We start from the raw sequence: 27,995 nt of genomic DNA on the forward strand, positions 1-27,995 counted from the left end.
TGGGGACTAATGGAGCCTGGAGCTATATTAGTGACTTTATATTAAGTAACCTCTTAAGCATGAGCTTATTTCAGCTCTTGGAAACTGTTCCTTTCAGCTGCTCACTCAGTGCTCAGTACACACCATGGTACGCTTGCTTTCACTGTTAACGTTAAAAAATATGATTTAATTCAGATATAGCAGTGATGAGGGATCTAAATGAATATCTTATGTTCTTTTCATTTTCCGCAGTTGTTGCAGTCTTTAGTGAAATGCTTTCCAGATAAGTTTAAACACATGGCGAGGGTAGGTGGCCATTTTTCTTTTTAAACGGTTTTAGATTAAGAAGTATTTCTGTTTCCAGTCTCATCGTAAGTTCTCGGCACCCAGACATGGACACCTGGGCTTTCTTCCTCGTAAGAGAAGTTCCAGACACCGAGGGAAAGTGAAATCCTGGCCTAAGGATGACCCAAGCAAGCCAGTACATTTGACAGCTTTCCTGGGCTACAAAGCTGGCATGACACATATCCTGCGGGAAGTGCACAGGCCCAGCCAGAGTAAGTATTTAGATCGTTTCAGTCCAAATGGTGTAGACGGTGCGGCTGTTTGACAGAGACCGGGGCCTCAGTGCCTGCCGTCAGTGTCGATCTTTTTATTGAAGCACTGGAGCGGTTCATCAAGATAGATGCCTATAGCTGTAGATCTGAGGACTATAGGGTTCAAAGAGCACGGGAAGAAAGGGGGAACAGGGAACTAAGTTGGGTGATCGGATATAGGATGGCAGATCAGGCTGGAAGGCCCAAATGGCTTACTCCTGCTCCTATTTTCTGTGTTTCGATCAAGCCACAGCCTTCTGTGGTGAGAGGGCTACTGAGCAAACCAGAGCTGAACATTGTGCATTCAGGACCTAGTGCAGAGAAATAGAACATAGAACATAGAACAGTACAGCACAGAACAGGCCCTTCAGCCCACAATGTTGTGCCGACCATTGATCCTCATGTATGCACCCTCAAATTTCTGTGACCATATGCATGTCCACCAGTCTCTTAAATGACCCCAATGACCTTGCTTCCACAACTGCTGCTGGCAACGCATTCCATGCTCTCACAACTCTCTGTGTAAAGAACCCGCCTCTGACATCCCCTCTATACTTTCCTCCAACCAGCTTAAAACTATGACCCCTCGTGTTAGCCATTTCTGCCCTGGGAAATAGTCTCTGGCTATCAACTCTATCTATGCCTCTCATTATCTTGTATACCTCAATTAGGCCCCCTCTCCTCCTCCTTTTCTCCAATGAAAAAAGTCCGAGCTCAGTCAACCTCTCTTCATAAGATAAGCCCTCCAGTCCAGGCAGCTTCCTGGTAAACCTCCTCTGAACCGTCTCCAAAGCATCCACATCTTTCCTATAATAGGGCGACCAGAACTGGACGCAGTATTCCAAGTGCGGTCTGACCAAAGTTTTATAGAGCTGCAACAAGATCTCACGACTCTTAAACTCAATCCCCCTGTTAATGAAAGCCAAAACACCATATGCTTTCTTAACAACCCTGTCCACTTGGGTGGCCATTTTAAGGGATCTATGTATCTGCACACCAAGATCCCTCTGTTCCTCCACACTGCCAAGAATCCTATCCTTAATCCTGTACTCAGCTTTCAAATTCGACCTTCTAAAATGCATCATCTCGCTTTTATCCAGGTTGAACTCCATCTGCCACCTCTCAACCCATCTCTGCATCCTGTCAATGTCCCGCTGCAGCCTACAACAGCCCTCTATACTGTCAATGACACCTCCAACCTTTGTGTCGTCTGCAAACTTGCTGACCCATCCTTCAATCCCCTCATCCAAGTCATTAATGAAAATTACAAACAGTAGAGGCCCAAGGACAGAGCCCTGTGGAACACCACTCACCACTGACTTCCAGGCAGAATATTTTCCTTCTACTACCACTCGCTGTCTTCTGTTGGCCAGCCAATTCTGTATCCAGACAGCTAGGTTCCCCAGTATCCCATTCCTCCTGACCTTCTGAATGAGCCTACTATGGGGAACCTTATCAAATGCCTTACTGAAGTCCATATACACCACATCCACAACTCGACCCTCATCAACTTTTCTAGTCGCATCCTCAAAGAACTCGATAAGGTTTGTGAGGCATGACCTGCCCCTCACAAAGCCGTGTTGACTGCATTTGATCAAGCCATGCTCTTCCAGATGGTCATAAATCCTATCCCTCAGAATCCTTTCTAACACCTTGCAGACGACAGACGTGAGACTTACTGGTCTGTAATTGCCGGGGATTTCCCTATTTCCTTTCTTGAAGAGAGGAATTACATTTGCCTCTCTCCAGTCCTCAGGTACGACTCCAGTGGAGAGCGAGGATGCAAAGATCCTCGCAAGTGGCGAAGCAATTGCATTTCTCACTTCCCAAAGCAGCCGAGGACAAATCTGGTCCGGGCCTGGCGACTTGTCAATCTTAATGTTTGACAAAATTTTCAGCACATCAGCTTCGTCTATCTCTATCCATTCCAGCATGCACACCTGCTCTTCAAAGGTTTCACCCTTGTTCACCCAATCCAGGCCAACTCTTCTGACTCTACTGTTGGAGCTGCTACTTTTATGTGTAACTTTAAATTGAGGCCCAGTTTGCCATCGTGTAGTGTCATGGAGTCATACAGCACCAATACAGGCCCTTTGGTCCAACTTGTTCACGCTGGCCACATTTCCCAAAGTGAACTGGTTCCATTTGCCAGCATTTGGGCCATATCCCTCTATCTCTTCATATTTATGTATTCATTGAAATGTTGCAATTGTACTAGCCTCTACCACTTCCTCTGGCAGCTCATTCTACAGACCCAGCATGTTGTGGCTCTATTTTGAAGTATAGCTGGGTCTCTCCAAGCACTGGAATTTACTCCAAAGATTTCACTGCCTCTTTCCTCCTTCGAGATGCTCCTTAAAACCTCACCCTTTAAGAACCTTTTGGCAATTTGCCTAATGTGGCTTCATGTCACGTTGTGTTCTTAAGTCCTCCTGTGAAGCACCTGGAGAGGTAAGCTCAAACTGTTGTCTGGAGCAGGGTAACTCTCAGACCCCCACAGACTCTTCAACTAGAGTGTACAATATTAATTTAGCGTGTATCAGGAAAGTACTACACACAGCATGAATACTCAGTCAGTGAACCAGGTCGCAACTTTATTTGAAGACAATAGAGGTTAAAAGTTAAATTTTACACTTTTAGCAACTCGACTAACTATTTGATTCTTTAGAGACTTGAAATACTTCCCAGATATTCGTAACTTTGTTGGTCTGACAAATTGTTCAGTCTGTTCCTCTCTTCACGGGTTAACTATTTCCCTCTCTCTGGTCAGAGGGTGAGTTACTGCAGTCCATACTGTACCCCAACATGCTCTCAGTCGGCTGGAGAGTATGTTGTCGCCAAGACCTGCCACGTTGGGTTCCTATACGCAATAAAAACTGAAAGAACTGCGGATGCTGTAAATCAGGAACATACACAGAAGTTGCTGGAAGCTCAGCAGGTCTGGCAGCCTCTGTGAAGAAAGAAAAAAAATATCAGAGTTAATGTTTCGGGTCCGGAGCTCAGATAGGTCTCCAGCCCTGCCTTCTGTGAGCAAAGAACAGCATATTGTGGAAATGTGGATAACTCTGTCTTGCTACATTTGTAAAGGGAGCGATGGATGTGTGATTGTGTATGGTGCCTTTGTTTTATTCTTTCTATTTAAAGTAAAATTTGCTTTTATGTTTGAACTAACATCTGCCCAACAATTCATGTATAATTTACAGTGATTCAGATTCATGATAAAGTAGAGTGAAATTTTAAAGTTGATTTCTTCTTTAGAGGCCATTCATTATATTCAGCCTTTTGCTTTCTGGCTCTCCCCACATGGTTCCTAACATTGATCACTGACACCATCCATCTGTCCAACTTTGCGCTTGAGTTAATTTCAATCTTTATCAGCATGGCTTGGATTGTATCATCCATTACATTATATATCATTGTCAATAACTGGTGTTGATGCAGTTTCTAACATAGCTGTGCTTCATTTACAATCTCCTACATAGTCAATCTCCTACAATCCTGTTCCATTGTTGTACCAACAACAGAGCAGGACATCTAATATATCGTTGAGCATAGTGCCAGACTTCCAGGGCAAGGCAATTTATGTAGCGTTAGCTGAAACTTGCAACAGTGTTGGTGCGACAGTAATTTCTTTAAAAGGTCAGTGGTCTGTAATTGTTTTTCTAGAATGTTTAAAAAATGAGTTATCAGAGTTTGCATCAATTGTAAAGAAATAAGTTATGATTTCCTTAGATAATAAGCATTTGTTATACAACCTGGTAACCCTTTACCTGGAAGCAGTACCAACAAAAAGGAAGTTAAGAAAGAAGCCAGGAGATATAAAATAAAAGTGAGAGGCAAGCAGAGGAGCTGGAAGGTCAGGGTAATTACCACGCAGATGGATTCAAACAGAGAAAACAAACAGTGAGAAAAAGGAAAGATAATAGGAACTGCAGATGCTGGAGAATCCGAGACAACAAGGTGTACAGCAGGCCAAGCAGCATCTTGGGAGCAGGACAGCTGACGTTTTGGGCCTAGACCCTTCTTCAGAAAAGGGTCTAGGCCTGAAACATCAGCTGTCCTGCTCCTAAGATGCTGCTCGGCCTGCTGTGTTCGTCCAGCTCTATACCTTGTTGTCTAGTGAGAAAAAGGAGCACACTTTGTTGGGAAAGTCAGACAGAGATCTAGAAAACATATTAATGGCCAGCTGCCAAATGTGATGGATCCTTTTTATATTTAGGTGCTGATTTGAAAGGGATAATATTAGGAAAGCTGAATTCACAAGAGGCTGAACTTTACCACTGATAGATAGGGTACCTAAATATTGCGTGGGCACTGGATGTGGGACCACTGGGAATTCACATGGGTTTTTGTTGAAAGTTGGTGTTGCTTAAAAACTGAATATTCCTAGTATTTACCGGATGGTTTGATGTTTAATGTAACAACTGTTGCAACAAATTTCCAAATTTCTAGCTTGGGAAAAGAAAGGGGAAGAATTACAAGAAACATAAAGGCCACAATGCCCACTGAGCCGGTGGCAACAATTTATCTGGTGCTAAATGTACCCTATTATCAGGGCACTGTTTGGGAAAATAAAGAAGTTTGGTTTTAGAAAAAATAGTAAACCTACCCTCAGATGGAGGTGGGTAAGGGGACAATTGTCACTTGATGTCATGAGTAGATTTCCAATGATCAATGGTCAGAAGGATTCAGACAATTGATTTAAATTACCTGGCTTCATAAATATGATATATCAATAGGTGCTTGGACTTGAGGGAAGTTCTTATCAAGCAGACCTCATCAGGAAGCCCTCAAGGAACTGCTGCTTCTCAAACTCAATAAATGGTCAGAAAGTTGCTACCAACTGTTGACTGCATACATGAGGTAACAGAGATCACAAACACACAAAATCAATACTCTGCAACCACCCAAGACCATCTCTGTGCCTGAGCTCAAGCTGCAGCAAATGTCTTATCCCTGAGGAAGTCCCAATGAAACACCAAGAGGAGTAATGAGATCCCATCCAAATTCCCACAAGTACAAATCTCTATCCATGTCTGCTGGGAGGTTTGTCAAATATCAGGAACACCATATTACACTGGATGTGAGTTTGCTTGCTGAACTGGAAGGTTAGTTTTCAGACGTTTCATCACCATTCTAGGTAACATCATCAGTGAGCCTCCGACGAAGCGCTGGTGTTATGTCCCGCTTTCTATTTATCTGGTTAGGTTTCCTTGGGTTGGTGATGTCATTTCCTGTTCTTTTTCTCAGGGGATGGTAGATTGGCTCCAAGCCAATGTGTTTGTTGATGGAGTTCCGGTTGGAATGCCATGCTTCTAGGAATTCTCGTGCATGTCTCTGTTTGGCTTGACCTAGGATGGATGTGTTGTCCCAATCTAAGTGGTGTCCTTCCTCATGTGTATGTAAGGATACGAGTGATAGTGGGTCATGTCGTTTTGTGGCTAGTTGATGTTCATGTATCCTGGTGGCTACCTTTCTGCCAGTTTGTCCAATGTAGTGTTCCCACAGTTCTTGCAAGGTATTTTGTAGATGACGTTCGTTTTATTTGTTGTCTGTATATGGTCTTTTAAGTTCATTAGCTGCTGTTTTGGTGTGTTGGTGGGTTTGTGGGCTACCCTGATGCCAAGGGGTCCAAGTAGTCTGGCAGTCATTTCGGAAATGTCTTTGATGTAGGGGAGAGTGGTTATGGTTTCTGAGCCCGTTTTGTCTGTTTGTTTGGGTTTGTTGCTGAGAAATCGGCGGACTGGGTTCATAGGGTACCCATTCTTTTTGAATACGCTGTATAGGTGATTTTCCTCTGACCTGCATAGTTCCTCTGTGCTGCAGTGTGTGGTGGCTCATTGGAATAATGTTCTAATGCAGCTTCGTTTGTGAGTGTTGGGATGGTTGCTCCTGTAGTTCAGTATTTGGTCCGTATGTGTTGTTTTCCTGTAGACGCTGGTTTGAAAACTCGCTACCATATTACACAGTCAAAAACAGAGGGCAATTGTGTCTCACAGCCAGTATTGTACTAAATGACAGAATGGCTTCCGTGGTCTGGACTTTTCTCATGAAGGACTAAGCATTTGCCAACAGATCCAAAATTGATTTTGTGAAGCTGCTCTAACTGTGAGAGTTATGTTTTGCCATCTTCTAATCTGGGTATTATAATTAAAATTACAGAGATCTCAAAGCGGGAGGTAGTGGAAGCTGTTACTATCATCGACACTCCACCAGTGATCGTGGTGGGGATTGTGGGATATGTGGAGACTCCAAGGGGACTGCGGGCATTTAAAACAATCTTTGCTGAACACATCAGTGATGAATGTAAACGACGTTTCTACAAGAACTGGTAAGTAGACAATTTTTTAAAAATTCCCTTCTTTGGGGTCGGGGTGCAGGTACACAGATACATGTGAGTAGATGATTGTTCATTTTGCGTATTTTCTGCTCTCTGGCTGGCTTGGTTCTTGTGTCTCATTGGGGGTACAGCCCACTGGGTCAGAAACTCCATGGAAAACATAGAGAAGGTGAAGGATCAGAAGTCACCATTTGGCCCATAAAACACGGCAGCTGTCTCAAATCAGCATCCAGTTGCATTTTGATTCCCCCAAATGTGTTTGACCTTCACTTTTTTATTATTATTCAGGGAGGCAATGGCATATTGGTATTATCGCCGGACTGTCAACATCCTGAGACCCAGGTTCGAATCCCGCCACGGCAGATGATGGAAATTGAATTCAATAAAATATCTGGAATTAAGAATCTAACGATGACCGTGAATCCATTGCCGATTGTCGGGAAAACCCATCTGGTTCACTAATGCCCATTAGGGAAGGAAACTGCCATCCTTACCTGGTCTGGCCTACATGTGACTCCAAACCCACAGCAATGTGGTTGACTCTTAACTGCCCTCTGGGCAATTAGGGATGGGGCAATAAATGCTGCCCTAGCCATGATGCCCTCATCCATGAATGAATAAAGAACAAAAAAGATGTTTAACCACCATTGAATAAAGAGCCAACACACCCTCTTCCCTAATATTCCTTTATATTTTATTGAACAGAACTGGAGCCTGTACCTCTAGCCTGGAGAACTGTGCGACTTCATTTTGATGGGATTAAACATATATTTTTCTGGTATCTAATTTAACATTAATCTTTAAATCGCAGATTCATCTCTTTTGGTCCTACAGTAGAGAGTTGGCTTGGAGCAATCTTTTCTTGACTATATCTGTGCCGTTTAATTATTCACATACTTCACCATGATTTATTCCATGCCTGCCTCCCATTCACTGCCCCAACGACCTTAATCTTTTTAAGCTGAGAAACATTTCTTCATGCTTCTGACCTCTGTCCCCAGTGGGTTATATACAAGCACAGCAACATAGAATCCTGACAGTGTGGAATCAGACCATTCAGTCTATCAACTCCGAACCAACGTCCCCTCCCCCTCAAAGAGCATCTCACTCAGACCCACCCTATTTCTGTAACCCTGAATTTCCCATGGCAAATCCACCTAATCTGCACGTTCCTAGATACTATGGGCTATTTAGCATGGCCTGTCCATCTAACCTGCACACCTGTGGACTGTGGGAGGGAACCCACGCAGACATGGGGATCGTGTCCAAACTCCACACAGACAGTTGCCCCAGGGTGGAATCGAACCTGGGTCCCTGGCGCTGTGAGGCAGCAGTGCTAACCACTGAGCCACTGTGCTGTCCCAATTCCATAACAGGAACAATAATACGCCATTTAGCTGCTCAGGCCTGATCCATCATTCAAATAAATCACGGCTGATTGCAACTTGACTTTAATGTCTGTTCTCAGTTTAGCCAGACATCTATGGGACATACAGAATGCAAAATTGAGCATTTGATTAAAAGGATGAGGAAAATGATGGGCCATCCAGAACCATCTACGGACCAGTGAAAGCTTGTGCACTGCTTCCCAGAGACTAACTCCAAAACGAAGAAGCAAAACTGCAAAGGGAAAGAAAAATTACTTTTACGATAACCGTAGATAACTCCATAGCTCTCCGTTGGAACAGTGCTGTGGGATCTTTTACATCTACTTGAGAAGGAAGACCAGACTTTGTTTAACATTTCATCTGAAATTCAGCAGTTGAGACAGTGCTGCATTACACTGTTAACCTGGGCTCACATCCTGCAGTGGGATTGAACATCGAGTCTGCTGCCTGAACTAAAGTTGAATCACAAATTAATTCAGATTAAATTTTTGATTTTTTGACACCAGCTTCCTTTTAGCATTATTTACACAGCAAACTAAATAGTCACACGCTCTTAGGTTATCAAGCAAGGAGACCTTGTTACTGTCTTCTTGGACAAGGTACGGCTCTTTTAAAGATCTAGCTGCTGCTTTTAACCACTAGGAAACAGATGATTGCCCCTAACTTCCTGCCTTCTGTGCCCATTGCCAACCTCCTGTATCCCCACTCCTTCTGGGCCTGTTGCCTATACCTGCTGCCAGTTGCATCCCATCTGTAGCTGCACTCAGTCCACTTTTCAGTTCTACTCCTGGCCTTTTACTTGCGGTGATTGCTGTTGTCTGTACCTGTACGGTATTCATTACCCAGAGGGCTGTGAGGGTGAGTGGCAATTTGGCACGTCACTAGTTGATACCATTCATTGCCGTGTCACCCCAGCTGCATGCTGGTCCTCCTGCTCCCCTGGATTTTTACTTTGTAAAATAATTCCCAATGGATCCCTGGCTGTGCCCCCTCTGCTCAGGCCTAAGGGTTGCAGTGTATATGGTGCAGACTCTGACCAGTCCCAATCCTGACGTTGAGACGAGGTGTCTTTGAAGCCGATATATAATCAGCCCTCTCAAAATGTCACCAGCCTCTTTTTCTGACATTAACGGGCTGGTCAGGGTACAAGCTCCATTTTGAGTCTTTCATCAACTTATTAACTTCAGTAAATTGAACCCTTTATAATAAATCCGCCTTTTTATTTAGCCACATCACTGTATTTTACTATTATCAGTGGCATTCAAGTTCTATCCTAATTTTAAAACTCTTCATTATCTCTGTGAAAGTCTGCATTTATCCATGTGACTGGGAAGACCCTGCTTCTCCGTGGGTAAAGTAAGTTCTGTCCCCGTAATACAAAGGAGCGACGCAGTACAGGCTCAAATCTTGCTGTGCCCGAGCACAGTCTGTAATGGTATTGGATGTTATTGAAATGGCAATGCTCCGGCAGGAAGAATGGACTATTCAGCAGGATACCACAGTGCAGCTGGTACCTATGAAACTCTATTGGCATGGAATCAGACACTTAATAGGGAGTGGGTCACCAATGACCCAGATGCTGCCTGCTAATGAGCTCACTACTGGGCAGCAGTTTCTTCTAAATCACCTACCTCTTTTCTTTCTGCTTTCTTGTTAAACTATTCATTGCATTCTTCAGAATTTTGTTTTATTCATTTGTGGGACATGGATGTAACTGGTTGGGTCCAACATTTATTGCCCGTCCCTAGGTGCCCCCTTGAGAAGGTGGTGGTGAGCTGTCTTCTTGAACCGCTGCAGTCCACCTGCTGTGGGTTGACCCACAATGCCCTTAGGGAGGGAATTCCAGGATTTTGACCCAACAACAGTGAAGGAACAGCAGAGTATTTCCAAGTCAGGATGGTGAGTGGCATGGAGGGGAAGTTGAAGGTGGTGGTGCTCCCATGTATCTGCTGCCCTTGTCTTTCTAGAAGGACAAACATGCATAGTAACTGAGGATATCAATTTTTAATGGGTAAATGTGTACAAGGGAGCTATAAAATACTGTCACAGGGTGTCAGAAATCAGGCTGAAAACACTGAAAAGGAGACCTGCATCCAGTCATTTTTGGTTTTTGTTTCTAAATCAGGAAAGCAAGGCTTGTCATTTAATTATCAGTGGGATTTCTGGTCTCCTGACTTTCAACTGAGTGTCTGTTCTGTATAGTATGTATTAGAGCACAGCTCATGCTTCCTCATATAATTAGGTGTAAGAGCAAGAAGAAAGCCTTCACTAAATACAGCAAGAAATGGCAGGATGAAGTGGGCAGAAAGCAGCTGGAGAAAGATTTTGAAGCCATGAAGAAGTATTGCAAGGTCATCCGAGTCATTGTTCATACTCAGGTGAGAACTGTTCTGTCACTCTGTTGTTCTTGTTTATCTTTCTCATTCTAGCTGCCACATGTAACTCAGGAGCAGAGTAGGTAACAAAAAACCTCGGAGTGCAGGTTCATAGTTCCTTGAAAGTAGAGTCACAGGTGGACAGGCTAGTGAAGAAGGCATTTGGCATACTTGCTTTTATTGGTCAGTGCATTGAGTACCGAAGGTGGGAAGTCATGTTGCAGCTGTACAGGACATTGGTTCGGCCACTTTTGGAATACTGTGTTCATTTATAATCTCCCTGCAGTAGGAAGGATGTTGTGAAACTTGAAAGGGTGCAGAAAAGATTTACAAAGATTTTGCCAGAATTGGAGGGTTTAAGCTATAGGGAGAGGCTGAATATTTTGGGGCTATTTTCCCGGGAGCATCAGAGGCAGAGGGGTGACCTTCTAGAGGTTTAGAAAGTCATGAGGAGCATGAATAGAGTAAATAAACAAGGTCTTTTCCTTGGGTGGGGGAGTGCAAAACTCGAGGAGAAAGCTATAAAAGGGAGCTAAAGGGCAAAGTTTTCATGCAGAGGGTGGTGCAAGCATGGAATGAGCTGTCAGAGGAAGTGGTGGATGCTGGAACAGTTACAGCATTTAAAAGGCACTTGGATGGGTACATGAACAGGATGGGCTCAGAGGGATATGGACCAAATGCTGGCAGATGGGACTAGATTAATTTAAGATAGCTAGTCGGCATGGATGACATGGACTGAAGAGTCTGTTTCTGTGCTGTACAGCTCTATGACTCTGTAGGTAGTGATATGATTTCGAAGCTGTGCTGCTTTGTTGATTGTTTCTCATTTTATGTATGAGAAACCAAATGGTTTGAACTGATAGCCAGGCTGGAAAACTGTTAAAACTCACTTAGCATCTCATTGGGACCTCAAATCTGAGACAATGTGAGTTAATCATTGCGTTAGAGTTCCATAATGGGATGGGAGGCTTCAACCTTTAGGGCGGCACAATGGCTCAGTGGTTAGCACAGTAGACTCACAGTGCCAGGGACCCGGGTTCGATTCCAGCCTGGGGCGACTGTCTGTGTGGAGTTTGCATGTTCTCCCCGTGTCTGTGTGGGTTTCCTCTGGGTGCTCTGGTTTCCTCCCACAGTCCAAAGATGTGCAGGCTAGGTGGATTGGCTATGCTAAATTACCTGTAGTGTTCAGGGGTGTGTGGGTTATAGGGGGATGGGTCTGGGTGGGATGCCTCAAGGGGCGGTGTGGACTTGTTAGGCTGAAGGGCCTGTTTCCACACTGTAGGGAATCTAATCTAAACCCTGACTCTCAAATGGTTGAAATGATCTAAAGGGTGGATGCATTTCTTGAAGAATTTGTGAACATAGGAGGATATTTGCTGAGGAGTTGGGAACATTCTGACTGATTGATGTAAAATATTTAACACCTTCAAACATCACTGTTAGTGAGTTTTGAGAAGATTTTTAGCTCAGGTTGAGGTTCTGGATGTGAGTTTGCTCGCTGAGCTGGAAGGTTAGTTTTCAGACGTTTCGTCACCATTCTAGGTAACATCATCAGTGAGCCTCCGGCGAACTGCTGGTGTTATGTCCCGCTTTCTGTTTACCTGTTTAGGTTTCCTTGGATTTCGGGTCAAGACCCTAAACGTCAGCTTTCCTGCTCCTCTGATGCTGCTTGGCCTGCTGTGTTCATCCAGCTTCACACTGTGTTATCTCAGATTCTCCAGCATTGGCAGTTCCTACTATCTCTGCTCATCAGTTGAATCTGAATTCGCATTCACAGACAGGAAAACATTTTCATTCCCCAAAACAAAACACCTCCAAGTTTGCAAACTGAGAGAAATAAGTTCCTAACTGTCTGTAAACCAGGCCCTTAGATAGGGAATCTCTTCCCTCCCCAAGTCAAAATACCTCAAGTTTCCATGTTAAAAAATCCATCATTAACTGTACTGAAACATATGACTCTTTTAAGTTGATCAAAAGCAAGCTGACATGAGCCAGATGCTCATTGACTTTAATTCTCAGGAGAATACACGTGCAAAATATTGTTTTGAAACCTTTTGTTATAGTCCCTTTGCAATTAACCTCCCTCAATTAAAGGTTGTTGTTAAAACTCAAATTTCTAATTATTCAATTGATATTTCCTATGTGCTTAAATTTCCTTTAGCATAACACAATGCAGCAGTTTAGAATGAGAGACAGCAAGAACTGCAGATGCTGGGGTCAGAGACAACACAGCATGGAGCTGGAGGAACACAGCAGGCCAGGCAACATCAGGAAGCCTGACCTACTGTGTTCCTCCAGCTCCATACTGTGTTGTCTCTAGCATTTTAGGCTGACTGCCTTGTGATATAAGGGAATGGTTCTGAAAGATTTAGTGGTGCAGCTGAATTAATTTTAATGTAATCTGATGCTGTCACATAAGACATTCGATGTGGTGACAACCTAGCTTAAGGCTGCACTGAAAGCAGATATGTCACCTCTGGCTCCTGACTGTTTTTGCAATCATGCTGAACTAGTCTGGGGGAGGTGATCATCTAGTGGTATTATCATTGGACTGTTAATCCAGAGAGCCAGGCAATGTCCTGGGGATCCAGGTTTGAATCCTGCCTTGTCAGATGGTAGAATTTGAATTTAATAAATATCTGGAATCAAGAGTCTAGTGATGACCATGAACCCATTGTCGATCATTCGGAAAAACCCATCTGGTTCGCTAATGTAATGTCCTTTGGAGAAGGAAACTGCCATCTTTACCTGGTCTGGCCTCCATGTGACTCCATACCCACAGCAATGTGGTTGGCTCATGACTGCGCTCTGGGCAATTAAGGATGGACAATAAATGCTAGCCTAGCCAGTGACACCCTCTTCCTGTGAACAAATAAAGAAGTCAGTCGAACTTGTATCTTTCGCTGCAGTGTAATAAACCTGATGTCACTGTCTAACACATGTGCCTGTTGTAATTAAGACTTAATTGTGTTTTATTCTGTGCCATGTGTCCTTAGAATCAGCTTAGTAAGGAGAATTTACGGGACCTCTTGTGGCACAGTGGTGGTGTCCCTACTCGTGGACTGGGAGGTCTTGGTTCAAATCCCACCTGCTCTGGAGCTGTCTAGTAACAAGTCTGAACAAGTTTATTAGAAAAATAGGTTAAATTAGAAAAGAAAGTAAGGGGGACTAAGGGTCTTGTGGCACAGTGGTATTGTTCATACCTCTGATCACGTTAATCTGGGTTCAAGGCCCACCTGCTCCACAGGTGTATAAAATATGGCTAAATTAAAAACAGCTAGTAATGTGGGTTACTGGTAGGACTTTACCCCAACCATAAGTCACTTGTGGTTGGTACCACAACATATAAGATGCCTTGTCTATTGGAATAGACATGTGTGTCTACATTTCACAGTGAAAGAGTTCCTTATTTTGGGAAAAGCTGATTGGACTTGGACACTAGCTTGGAGTTTCTGCTTCTGCCCTTCTGGACTCTTAAGCTTCAACTTACATCGACTTGTTTTCTGATGTGGTTTCCTCAGGGTAAAACACGTCTGCCAGGATGATATACTCTGAATGTTTACCCATACGTAACATATACCACAAACATTGGGTTTCCATTGAGACAGATATCTTGAAGTTTATTAATTGCACTAGCTACATACACTGACACATATCAGACTCACGTGTAATCTGTGTTTAATGATGTTACTAATGCATTGTACACATAACTGACCAAATTATGAACTGCTTAACTACATAACTGAGAGTAAGATGGAGACCTTTTATTGTAGAGTGTCACATGTTGTGGTGTGATTCCACTCTCTTGAAGGTATAGTGCACTGCTGAGTTTGATGCAATAATATGTTTACCTCATTCAACTTCTTTTTTGTCACCATTTATTCTTTTGAAAATTTCATGATAATATTTTAACCCTGAAACTGGTTGTATTTACTTGTGGATTCACCTCTACTAGGAATCATTTCAGTTTCTCTGGAATATCCATAGTTAAACAGCATCCTCATTCCAATGTTGACACTGCACTTGATGGCCCATTTGTGACCTTGAAGTAATCTTCAGAGGCTGGCATACAATCACCAATAACCTTAATTCAAAAGTGCATAGCCTTTAACAATAGCACTGCCTCTCACTGAGTCAGGCATTCAGCATCTCAGTAGCCCTAATATTCATTCTTTGATGTCAGCCAGGTCTCCCTGATTGAACTGTGTTATCACTCCCAAACAGGGAACTCATATTCTGTGAGGTCCAGTGGTTGATCTCCTCACAATCAGTACAGGCCCCTGAACCTGATTTGGTAGAATTTTAGGAGAACACTTGTCTGAAGATTAACCATCCAATTGTCTCACCTTTAATATGCCCAAGCTGACATTACCTAGTTTGCCATCACTTGGCTGTGAAGCACTTTAGAATATCCTGAAGAGGCAACAGTTATAATCATAAATACACTTTTTTCCCTCTTTACAGGCTCATGGGTGCTCAGGTCGTATTATCCATAGGTGCAGTGATCAAGGGGGTTAGGTTGAAGCTGACCATAACATGGGTGGCGTAGGGCTCAATGGTTAACACTGCTGCCTCACAGCACTGAGGATCTGTGTTCAATTCCAGGCTTGAGTGACATTTTGTGCAGCATTTACACATTCTCCCCATGTCCACATTGGTTTCCTCCCACAGTCCAAAGATGAGCAGATTTTGGGGTCAGCTATGCTAAATTGCTCTGTGGTGTTAAGGGATGTACAGTCTAGGTGGGTTAATTATGTCGGAATAGAGTGGGATCCTGGAGGATTGGTACAGAATTGATGGGCCAAATGATCTCTACCTGTACTCTAGGGTTTCTATGATTCTAGCATTGCAAACTAGTCAACGAATGCAGGGCTGACTATGGTCAGGCAAAGTAGAGGGGTTCACGAACAAACATCTCTTCAATTCAGGATTTATACTGTGATACTGTTATTAGTTTAATGTTCCACAATCCCACCCCTCCTCAACATCACCACCACCCCACCCCCTCCCCACCCATTAGATGAGACTGCTACCTCTGCGTCAGAAAAAAGCCCACATCATGGAAATCCAACTGAATGGAGGCACCATTGCAGAGAAAGTGGACTGGGCACATGAGAAACTGGAGAAGCAGATCCTAGTGAGCACTATCTTCCAACAAAATGAAATGATCGATGTGATTGGTGTCAGCAAAGGAAAAGGATTCAAAGGTAACTCAGAGACTTATTAACCCTCCGAAAGTCTGCCGTGATCTTTAGGCATAAGGCAAAGAAAAATTGTTCCATGTAGAAACTTCATTTCTCAACCCTTTTCGGATTAGGAGCAGCAGTTAAAGGTTTTCACACAAATAAACAATTCTACAATGTTAGCAGCTAATCCTACAGTCCCAATGGAACCAAAGGAGCACTGGTTTGCAAGAACGGTGCAATATTCCCTATCCTCACTGCCTGAGTGGATGGCATCCAGAGCCATCCATATTCTCCCTTATTCGAGGCACCAGAATATTAGTTCGGCTTAGATCTAAACCATTTCATACAAATATTGTAAATCTATTTGAAAGTGAAAATATTATATATTGCATTGGCCTAACACCTTGCTGGCGTGGTAAATTTGACTGCTTGCATTGTGCTTAGTAAGGATGGAAAGAAATATTGAACGTCACTTTAGGCTGAAGCTCAAACATACAATAATATGATAGGCATTCAGCAATTCAAAGTGTTGGTTAGATACCAGTCGTTCTCCAGGTAAACGAAGTTTCTCGTTCCCATGTTAACGTCAAGAGGTCCTTAAAATGCAAGGAGAATGTCTATCATTGTTTATGTTACTCAACCATATCAACCTCAGCCGATGTGCTTTAAGGTAAATTGTACTCACTGTGTATCTGTTTGCAAGTTACTTTTTTTCCCCGTCTCTCACTGTTGTTGGATTGAGGAAGCTAGCATTACCTCCTCAGGAGGTGTTCTGACAACTTCTTAAAGCTGTATTGCCTGTACGTGCCAGTCATCTATTCCCTTGGTGTTAGTATGCTGTGGGCGTTTCTAGGGAATCTCTGTACCTACAGCCTGAAGGAGGAAACTTGGAGAGAATTGCCACCCACAAATACACTTTTACCTTAGATATTGCATTAGAGTTCAATCTTCATGCTGTTAGCCATACGTTTACATAAATAGACCCAGATTGAGCGTGGAACCTCTACAGTGTGGAAGCAAGCCATTGAGTCCATCAAGTCCACACTGACATTTTGAAGAGCATCCCAACCAGACCCATCCCCCTACCCTATCCTAGGTCTAATCCACCTAGCCTGCATTGTTGGATTGTGGGAGGAAACTGGAATGCCCAGAGGAGAACGTGTAAGCTCCACACACACAGCTGTCCAAAGGTGGAATTGAACCCAGATCCCTGGTGCCATAAGGCAGCAGCGCTAACCACTGTGCCACCAGCTGTAGTATCAAACTGAAAGAGAAAAAAAAAATTCAAGTTTGCAAAGTGGTTGGTCAAAGGACTGGACAGAATTTAAAAACCAGTGAAGAAATCTTTAAAACAATGGAAGCAGAGACAGATAAACCTAGCCAACAAAAAAAAAACAGAGCAAGAATTTCTACAACTACTCAAAAAGATAAAGATTTGTCAAGAGCCAATTATATTTTCCATATAACATTTGTATTTTCCTTCAATTATCTTTAAATTGAGTGTTCTAATTTTAAAATCAAGATTACATTCCATTGCTTTGAATTTCTCTTAAAAACTTAATTAGTTTTATTTATTAGGGAGACAATGGCCTAGTGGTATTATCACTGGACTGTTAATCTAGACCCCAAGCTCTGGGGACCTGAGTTTGAATCCTGCCACAGCAGATGGTGAAATTTGAATTCAATAAATATCAGGAATTAAGAGTTTGATGACAGTGAATCCATTGCTGATTGTCAGGAAAAACCCATCTGCTTCATTAATGTCCTTTAGGGAAGGAAATTGCCCTCCTTACATTGTCTGGCCTAAATGTGACCCCAGACCCACAGCAACTCTGAATTGCCCTCTGGGCAATTAGGGATGCGCAATAAATGCTGCCTAGCCAGTGACACCCTCATCCTGTTAATGAATCAAAAAAAATTACTTGTGAAAATTCCATTCAAAATCTAAACTCAATTAGATCATTTCTCATCTTCAGAAAATACAACTTAAATTTTGAGACTGTTATCACAACCAAAATGGGGTGGCTAAAATCAAACACTGTTCGAAATGAGATAACACGGTGTGGAGCTGGATGAACACAGCAGGCCAAGCAGCATCAGAGGAGCAAGAAAACTGATGTTTTGGGTCTGGACCCTGGCTGTTTTTTTCTGAAGAAGGGTGTAGGCCCGAAACGTCAGCTTTCCTGCTCCTCTGATGCTGCTTAGCCTGCTATGTCCATCCAGCTCTACTCCTTGTTATCTCAGATTCTGCAGCATCTGCAAGTTCCTACTATCTCTGAAACTATTTGAAATGACTTCTTTACTAACAAATTGTACAATTGCAGTACTACTGTTAGCTTTCATATTCTTCACCTTTAGTGAATCTTCAGTATCTGCTTGTAAAGACATTGAGAAACGTGGTGGCAATTTTTAGAACCATGGATGTGATTTGCGGGATTGGGTGAAGAATTGTTGTACGCAAGAGTGGGGAGATTAGCATAAGTTATCAAGTTAACTGAATAGCGGCTACGCATTAAGGAGGTTTGTGGGCAAAGTATGCAAAAGATAGAATGTGAGGGAAACGTAATCACAACCGATGCATCTGTTCTTTATTAATTTGAAGGCGTCACATCTCGTTGGCACACCAAGAAACTTCCCCGGAAGACCCACAAAGGTCTGCGGAAGGTCGCTTGTATTGGAGCCTGGCATCCTGCTCGAGTTGGGTTCACAATTGCCCGTACAGGACAGAAGGGTTATTTCCACCGTACAGAGGTCAATAAGAAGGTACAGTTCTCCGGATGGTCTTTAGATTTTGTGAGGCAAGGTTCCCATCATCTTCAATACTTCATGTCAATCTGTAAATTCTGAGCCATTGAATAACCCATAGCAAACAGAGGCAATCTTTACTTATCCTATATTGGCGTGTCCCTGCTCAAACTGCAGGAGCTATATTCTAAATAGGAGGACAGACACTACCATTGTGCAACAAGAAGGCCCTTAAATCCTCCTTACTAAGCTGATTCTAAGGATATGCCCAGTTAGGAGTGGTAAAGAATAAAACACAATCGAGTCTTAACTGGAGGAGGCTAATAACTAATAACTAGTGATACTGGTTACTGCAGTGGTAGTGCAACCTGCCTTGAACCAATAAACTGTGGGTTCAAGTTTGGCTCCGGGACTTAGAGTGCTTACAGCTGATCATCATCCAGCTGATTCTCACAAAATGTGCAGAGCAGATGGTAAGAACAGGGGGATAAAGAAATCTGGGCCAGCCTGACAATATAAGGAGTGCTTCCCCACTGAAAGCCAGTTTCAAACCTTGTTTCTCTCCCTCTCTGAAAAAGCAAGAGATACCCAGGGTCCGTTATGGGTAATGGTGGAAGATTTAGTGATAGGGTCTTGCCTGAATGCCTCATCCTAAAGACACCAGCTCTCAGTGCTACTGCCTGATTGTAATCACCATGTGAATGTTTTTTTTACCTGGTACTGCTCAGATATATCGCATTGGACAAGGCATCCATATCGAAGATGGCAAGTTAGTGAAAAATAACGCTTCTACTCATTATGATCTGACTGATAAAAGCATCACTCCAATGGTGAGTCAGTTTGCACATTGCCACTTGGAATATAGCTGATATTTACGTATTGATTCTGATGATTATAAAGTGGCTGTAATCCTCCTTATATATAATTCTGAGCTCTCATCACATGAATCACAACTTTTTAAGAATATGCCATCTGTAAATGTTTTCACCACTAGATGTAGCATGGTTCCAGTTAACCAGAACTTACCACTTTTGGTTAATGGTTCCTTCATCCCCGTGTGTGCCTGTTTGAACTTACTGGTAATTCGTGAATGATACTACATTTCACAAATTAAGTCATAAGGTAACACACTTCACTTGGGCAGAATGGAAGTTTCACTTAGATTGTTAAAAACTATAGGCTCAATCTTACTTTGCTTGGCACACTTGCGGTGCACAATGGACTACTGCATCCACTGGAACTAGATGTCAATCAGGCTCAGTCTGGTTTTGCAGCACCTGATGCAGTTGAGTTCTGTCATTTTCAATTTCAGCTTCCTTCTTCCCAGTATCCTCATTCTTCTCCCTGGAAGACTTCTCCAGTCCTCCCAGATCCTCAAACATCCAGCACATTGCCTCCTTACTGGCTCCAATTGTGCAGAGTACAGCTTGCCAGGATGATGCAGCTCACTCTGGCAACACTGTACTGGAGAACATCATGTACTGGATCAGTCCCACATTTTCCGGTCCTCTGTCCTTGTCTCTCTTTATGTATCAGCATGTTTGATTTAACATTTGGCCCCCATTCCCTCTGTTTAGCACATCCTTTGTTCCTAAACGTTGCCAATTTGAGGAAAGAATCACTTCGTTCACAGGGTCCTTCAGAGATGGGGCAGGCTACCATCCCTCCTTGATCTTAATGTGACTTCTAAGTTGCACACTATGTGCTTGGCATTAACTAGCTTTGGTACAACTCAGGATGGGTAATAATGCTGGTTTGCTGGCAATGCCTTCGTTGTGGTAACAAAGAATAAAAAAAAACACAGTTAGAAGAGGGAAAAATACCTGCTGTACTGATTCAGTTTTCCATTGTTAAGAGTTCATACAGAAATACAATTAAATTACAGTTTACGAGAAGTGTTTTGTGAATCAACAGCTTGGAGATACATCTTTCTGAATGTTCATCCAACTGGAAACTTCCTTCATGCTAAATTCTAAGTAATGCCAAATCTTGTGTCTGCCTGTCATGTCAGTAACAGTATATCCATGCTACCTTATGCTTCACTGAGTGGCATTCATTTATTGCATATGTAATTCAGTCAATGGGCAGTTACAATTTAACAACCATACTGTTTATTGAATGATATAATTATATTCAAATATTTTGATTTAAGTTACTTGTTGATTCTTGTGTTGCGTTAGCAGGATGCTGGTTGCAATCGATCTCCTTTTCTGTTTTAGGGTGGATTTCCACATTATGGTGAAGTGAACAATGACTATGTTATGGTGAAAGGCTGTGTTGTTGGAACTAAGAAGCGCATTCTTGCCCTCAGAAAGGTATACCATCCCCCACTCTGTGCGGTGGCAGTCTCTTCGAGGAGTCATCATTTCAGGCATTGCTGCTGTTGGTATTTTGTGGGCGAGAGTTTTCTCGAACCACCTTTAAGCGCCAAATGCCCGTTCATCGAAATAACTCCTTTCTTAACACACAGCAACAGTGGCCTAAGGGATTGCATGGTGTGGGGGGCGTCAGTGTTGGACTGGGCTGGACAAGGTCAGAAATCACACAGCACCGGGTTATAGTCCCAACAGGTTTATTTGAAAACACAGCTTTCAGAGTGTAGCTAACTCTCCACCTGATGAAGGGGCTATGCTCCGAAAGCTTGTGTTTACAAATAAACCTGAGATAACAAGGTGTAGAGCTGGATGAACACAGCGGAAGGGTCTAGACCCGAAACGTCAGCCTTCCTGCTCCTCTGATGCTGCTTGGCCTGCTGTGTTCATCCAGCTCTACACCTTGTTATCTCAGATTCTCCAGCATCTGCAGTTCCTACGATCTCTTTTCAAATAAACCTGTTGGGTCAATAACCTGGTGCTGTGTGACTCCTGACCTAGAAAAATGGCGGTCACTGCTCCATGTGTCGGTGAGGGTTCGATTCCTGAGAACGCCTGCGAGTGATGAAATTCACGAGTGCGGAGCTCATTAAAAGTAGCTTAGAAATCAAGGAGAGGTGACTTTTGCCTGCAGAAGTTGAATTTTGTCATTACTTACCTTTTGGCACAGTTTTATGGAAGTAGAAAATGTATCGTGATTGCTTCTGAAGTGGATGGGAACCTTGTGAGGCTAGTGGAAAAACAATAGTAAATTTATGTGTAAAACATACCAGTGCTCCTGACAAAGCCAGTCAACATCCTGGAACAAAGCATGAGGTTGACGTGGAGGAGTCAACATGGCAACCCTTCTATCAAGATCTCAAGAATGGGTAAAACAGCATTTGCGCAGCAGGGCATCTCTTGCAAGTACAGGAGGGCCACTGAAAAACGTAGGCTGGTTGATTGTATGTTATTGTCATTAAAATACACTTCAGATTGTACCACATCACGTCGTAATCCCTTAGTGACAGAAAATGCTTATTCAGGGTTGCTATCTGTGCTCTTCTTTTTCAGTCTCTCCTGGTTCACACCAAGAGGAATGCAGTTGAATCTGTTGAGCTCAAGTTCATTGACACAACTTCCAAATTTGGCCACGGACACTTCCAGACACGTGAGGAGAAGACAGCTTTCATGGTAGGGATACAAACAAAAAACAAAGAATAGTACAACACAGGAACAGGTCCAAGCAGAGGCTTGGGGACCGCTTTGCAGAACACCTCCGCTCGGTTCGCAATAAACAACTGCACCTCCCAGTCGCGAACCATTTTAACTCCCCCTCCCATTCTTTAGACGACGTGTCCATCATGGGCCTCCTGCAGTGCCACAATGATGCCACCCGAAGGTTGCAGGAACAGCAACTCATATTCTGCTTGGGAACCCTGCAGCCCAATGGTATCAATGTGGACTTCACCAGCTTCAAAATCTCCCCTTCCCCCACTGCATCACACAACCAGCCCAGTTCATCCCCTCCCCCCACTGCACCACACAACCAGCCCAGCCTGTCTCTGCCTCCCTAACCTGTTCTTCCTCTCACCCATCCCTTCCTCCCACCTCAAGCCGCACCTCCATTTCCTTCCTACCACCTCATCCCGCCTCCTTGACCTGTCCGTCTTCCCTGGACTGACCTATCACCTCCCTACCTCCCCACCTATACTCTCCTCTCCACCTATCTTCTTTTCTCTCCATCTTCAGTCCGCCTCCCCCTCTCTCCCTATTTATTCTAGAACCCTCTCCCCATCCCCCTCTCTGATGAAGGGTCTAGGCCCGAAACGTCAGCTTTTGTGCTCCTGAGATGCTGCTTGGCCTGCTGTGTTCATCCAGCTCCACACTTTGTTATACAGGAACAGGTCATTCAGCTCATCAAGACTTTGCTGATACATGTCACTTTTATAAACTAAAGACTGTTCATCCCTCCATGGTCCTTATCCCTCTATTCCCTGCCTATTCATGTATCTGTCAAGGTGCCTCCTAAATGTTGCTATTGTAGCTGCTCCTACTACTGGCAGTGCATTCCAGACACTGAGTAGTATAACCTGTCTCTGACATCTCCTTTAAACGTACCTCCTTTTACCTTAAACCATCATCCCCCTAGTAATTGACATTTCTACCCTGGGAAAAACAATCCAACGAACCCTTCAATCTGTGCCTCTCATAATTTTGTCAACTTCTATCAGGTCGACCCTCATCCTTTGACATTTAAGTGAAAACAAACCAAACCTTTCCAATCTCTCCTCATAGCTAATACCCTCCAAACTGGACAACATCCTGGTAAACCTCTCTAAAGCCTCCACATCCTTCTGGTAGTGTGGTGATCAGACTGGAAACAATATTTCAAATGTGACCTAACTAAAGTACCATACAACTGCAACATAACTTGCCAATTTTTTTACCCTATGCCTCAACCAAAGAAGGCAAGCATGCCATATGCCATCTTGACCATTTTATCTGCTTGTATTGCCTTTTCAGGGACCTGTACACTGAGATCCCTTTGTATGTTGATGCTACTAAGGGCTCTGCCATTTACTACATACTTCCCTCCTTCATTAGATCTCCCAAAATACATCACCTCTCATTTGTCTCAGTCAAACACCATCTGCCATTTCTCCATCTAAGTCTCCAGCCTATCAATATCCTGTTGTACCTTTTGGAAATCCTCCTCACTGTCTATCACTCCCCAAATCTTTGTGCTGTCCACAAACTAACTAATCAGACCGCCTACATTCTCCTCCAAATTATTTATATATATTACAAACCACATTACTGGCAGTAATCCCTATGGAACACCACTGGTCACAGATCTCCAGTCAAAACGACACTCTTCCGTCCCTTCTCTCTTTTTTTCTAATGCTGGACCAGTTCTGTACCCAGCTTACCATCTCACGTGGCCATGTGATTTCATCTTTTGTATCAGCCTGCCATGAGGGACCTTGGCAAATGCCTTGTAAAGTTGATCTAAACAACGTCTACCGCCCTGTCCTCATCAATCATCTTTGTCACTTCCTTCAAAATCTCCATCAAGTTTGTGGGACATAACGTTCCCTGCACAAAGCCATGCTGCCTATTGCTAACAAGTCCATATTTTTCCAAATGCAAGTAAATTCTATCCCTGAGATTCTTCTCCAATAATTTTGCTACCACAGACTGGCCTGTAATTTCCCAGGTTGTGCCTGTTGCCATTCCTAAACAAAAGAACAATGTTGGCTATTCTCCACTTTGCTGGGACCTCTCCTGTGACTAAACAGCATACAAAGATTTTGTACAAGACTGCTACGATTTGTTCACCTGCCTCCCTCAGCAGGCTGGGATAGATACCATCAGGCCTAAGGGACATACCTTACTTAATGCTATTCAAAACACCCAACCCCTAAACAAGACTGACCATGTAGCTCGGACTCTGTGGAATAGACGTTGACTTTGTGATAGCATAAAGCAGCTGATGGTGAGTTGGCAGCTTGTTTTACATTCCTCTCCCGATTTTCCATTGCGGTCACGGGGCAAGGCATACTGATAATGTTACTGGGCTAACCAACCCAGAATCCCAGGCTAAAGTTCTGGGGACATGGAATCAAATGCCACCGTGGTAAAATTGGACTGGTATTGTAAAATCAACGCAGGTAGTAAAATTCCAAATGAATAAAAATCTGGAATAAAAAGCTTGGCTGATGGTGACTAAGTAACCACTGTCAATTGTTGTAGATTCAATAAACTCCTTTTTGGGAATGAAATCTGCCAATCCTTATCGGATTTGGCCGACATGTGACTCCAGACTCCAGTGATGTGGTTGATTCTTAACTGCTTTCCAGGCAATGGGCAATAAATGCCAACCCAGCCAGTGATGCCCATATCCCTCAAATAAATTAAAAGTTCATGCAGAGATAGTAGGAACTGCGGATGCTGGAGAATCTGAAATAACAAGGTGTAGAGCTGAATGAGCACAGCAGGCCAAGCAGCATCAGAGGAGCGGGAAGGCTGTCATTGAAGAAGGGTCTAGGCCCGAAACGTAAGCTTTCCTGCTCCTCTGATGCTGCTTGGCCTACTGTGTTCATCCAGCTCTACACCTTGTTATCTCAAAAAGTTCATGCAGATATGTGACTGCTGAGGTGATGAGATCTAATAGACTTTCAGGTGGAGTAACTGAATCCAAACATATGAATAAAGACCATTCATCCCCTTGAGCCTGTTCTGCCATTCAATAAGATCGCTGTTTGTATTTAGAATTTCACATCCCTGTCTATTGCAGATAACCTTTGATTCCCCTGCCTCACAAGAATCTATCCATTTCTGCCTTAAAAAATTATTCACTTGGCTTGTTCCATCACTTTCTGAGGCAGACAGTTCCAAAGATGTGCAACATTGACCAAGAAAAAAAATCTCCTCATTTCCATCCTGCAAGGGTGATCCCTAATCTTTAAACAGTGTCTGCTAGTCCTAGACCGACCCATGAGAGGAAATGTCCTACGCACATCCACCTTGTCAAGACCAATAATATTATACACTTCAACCAAGTCATTCTCCACTCTTCTAAACTTTAGTGTAAACAAGCCCTGCCTGGCCTTCGAAGAATACCCACTCATTCTAGGTACCAATCTAGAAAACCTCCTCTGATCCACTTCCAACACAATTATATCCTTTCTTAAATAAGGAGACCAAAACGACACATAGTATTTGAGATGTGATCCTACCAATGCCCCGTATAACTCGTGTTCAATTCATCTCATAACAAAAGATGGCATCCCATTAGCCTACTTTCGACATGGTGGGTGGCACAGTGGCTCAGTGGTTAGCACTGTTGCCACCCAGCACCAGGGACCCGTGTTCAGTTCAAACCTTGGCTGATAGTCTGTGTGGAGTTTGCATGTTCTCCCCTTTACTGCATGGGTTTCCTCCAGGTGTTCCGGTTTCCTCCCACAGTCCAAAGATCTGCAGGTTAGGTCAGTTTAGCTATGCTCATCATGCATGAGCTAGGTGGGTTAGCCATGGGAAATGTAGAGTTATAGGGGTCTGGGTGGGATGGTCTTCGAAGGGTCAGATGGGCTGGATGGCCTTCTTCCACACTGTCGGGATTCTCTGATCTTCCATACTTGCTGCACACTAGCATTTTGTAATTCACACATTTGAACAACAAAATTCCTCTGCACCTCAGACACCTGCAGCCGTTCTCCATTTTAATATCGCTCTACTTTTTTCATTGCTCCTGCATTCTTATTTTGGCACATTACACTCCATCTGCCTGATGCTCGCCCACTCAGTCAACCTACTAGTGTTAATAGCAGATAATAAAGTGTGAGGCTGGATGAACACAGCAGGCCAAGCAGCATCTCAGGAGCACAAAAGCTGACGTTTCGGGCCTAGACCCTTCATCAGTATTAATAGCATCCTCTTTTTGTCATTTTCATGACAGACTTCCTTATCTAATATTCCTTCTGAGGAAGGGTCACCGGGCCCGAAACATTAACTCTGTTTTCTCCTTCACAGATGCTATTAGACCTGCTGAGCTTTTCCACCAACTTTGTTTTTGTTCTTGATTTACAGCATCCGCAGTTCGTTTGGTTTTTACTTCCTTGTCTATCCTTGTGTCATCTGCAATTTTAGTTTTCAAAATTCCACTCCCCTCATCTAAGTTTTGGATGTAATTGTAAAAAGCTGAGGTCCCAGCATAGATCCCTGTCCCTCAGTCAATTTCTTAACCAGATCCTTATTTGTCTTCAATCCTATGCGTTATGAAATCCAAATAATCTTTACTGTTCCACTGTATGCTACTTCAATCATCTCTTCAAAACTTTGAATCATACTTCACCTTCCCTTGACCTTTACAAATTGACGAGAATGCATAATTTCGAAAATAGTAAACTTTGTGTCATTATAAACTGTTTGAAATTTCTAACCTATCATTTTCAGTTGTTGGGCAATGCATTCTTCAAAAAAAGAAATTAACAATAATAAGTGGATTGTGAAATCTACAGAAGTTGACTTTAGGCTTTAGATTTACATTCTTTAATGAGTGGGTACATTATGGTCACTATATCTGATGGGAGCAACTGCCAATTAAACAGCCAGCTTGATTCTGAATTTGACCAGAAGGATGTGGTATTTGCTCTTTCCTCAGGTTGGGGATTGTACTACGGTGTCCAACAGTGCTGGGGCCTTTGTCTAAGCAGCTTCCCCTGTCCCCTCAATCCCTCAAAGATGGAGCAGACCCTTGCCCTGTGTCCAGAGTAGTCTGTCACCCTGTTGACCAGTCCCTGGTCCTGTCGGACAACAGTGATTGCACAGAGGAGGACTTAGTTACTGTTGTTGGTTCGTAAGTTTGCAGACATTTCATTACCCTGCTGGCCAACATCATCTGTGCAGCCTCCGTTGAAGCACTGTTGTGTTTTAGCACCTGTTATTTAAACGCTCGCTACCTGAGAGCAACTGTATTTCCTATATGGATGCCTCAGGACCCCAGAGTTAAAATACCAGGCGGGAAAACACAGCAGCGCTTCATCAGAGGCTGCACTGATGATACTACGCAGCAGGGTAATGAAACGTCTGCGGAACAACGAACCAGCTCGGCGAGCCAGCCAACCACAACATCCACAACCCAAACTACAAATCTGCTCAAGAACCTTAGATATTTAATTAGTAATGTGTTAAAAGGTTATGGAGAGCTGACATAAAAGTGGAGTTGAGGCCAGGATCAAAGCAACGATGATTGTATTAAATGGCAGAGCAGGCTTGAGGGGCTGAATTGCCAATAACTGCTTCTAATTGTTACGTTTGCATATTGTAGATAAGTTAATGGTGTATATTGGGGGTCAGAATGGCACAAAAATCATTTTCCTTTCTGATTTTTTTTCAGGGCCCACTCAAGAAAGATCGTGTACAAGGGAAGGCCACTGTCTCAGTTGATACTTAACAGCTGCAGATGTGAAGGACACTATCTGTCACTGAATTGTTGATCCAACTGATAATAAAGAATACTTTGATGCTCAG

General features: G+C 43.3%; 1 protein-coding gene across 1 annotated transcript; it reads left to right on the forward strand.

The window, feature by feature from the left end:
• The first annotated feature begins 50 nt into the window (after positions 1 to 50).
• Positions 51 to 27,994, forward strand: LOC125462375 (large ribosomal subunit protein uL3-like). The gene is made up of 10 exons (XM_048552374.1): positions 51 to 127; positions 344 to 536; positions 6,738 to 6,906; positions 10,546 to 10,681; positions 15,699 to 15,885; positions 18,467 to 18,627; positions 19,338 to 19,439; positions 20,829 to 20,924; positions 22,035 to 22,154; positions 27,862 to 27,994. Exons 1-10 carry the CDS (start codon positions 125 to 127, stop codon positions 27,916 to 27,918), a joined length of 1,224 nt encoding a protein of 407 aa, XP_048408331.1. The 5' UTR covers positions 51 to 124; the 3' UTR covers positions 27,919 to 27,994.
• Position 27,995: the final 1 nt, after the last annotated feature.

This window comes from Stegostoma tigrinum, chromosome 23, assembly GCF_030684315.1.
Source record: "Stegostoma tigrinum isolate sSteTig4 chromosome 23, sSteTig4.hap1, whole genome shotgun sequence".
NCBI classification, from domain to species: Eukaryota; Metazoa; Chordata; class Chondrichthyes; order Orectolobiformes; family Stegostomatidae; genus Stegostoma; species Stegostoma tigrinum.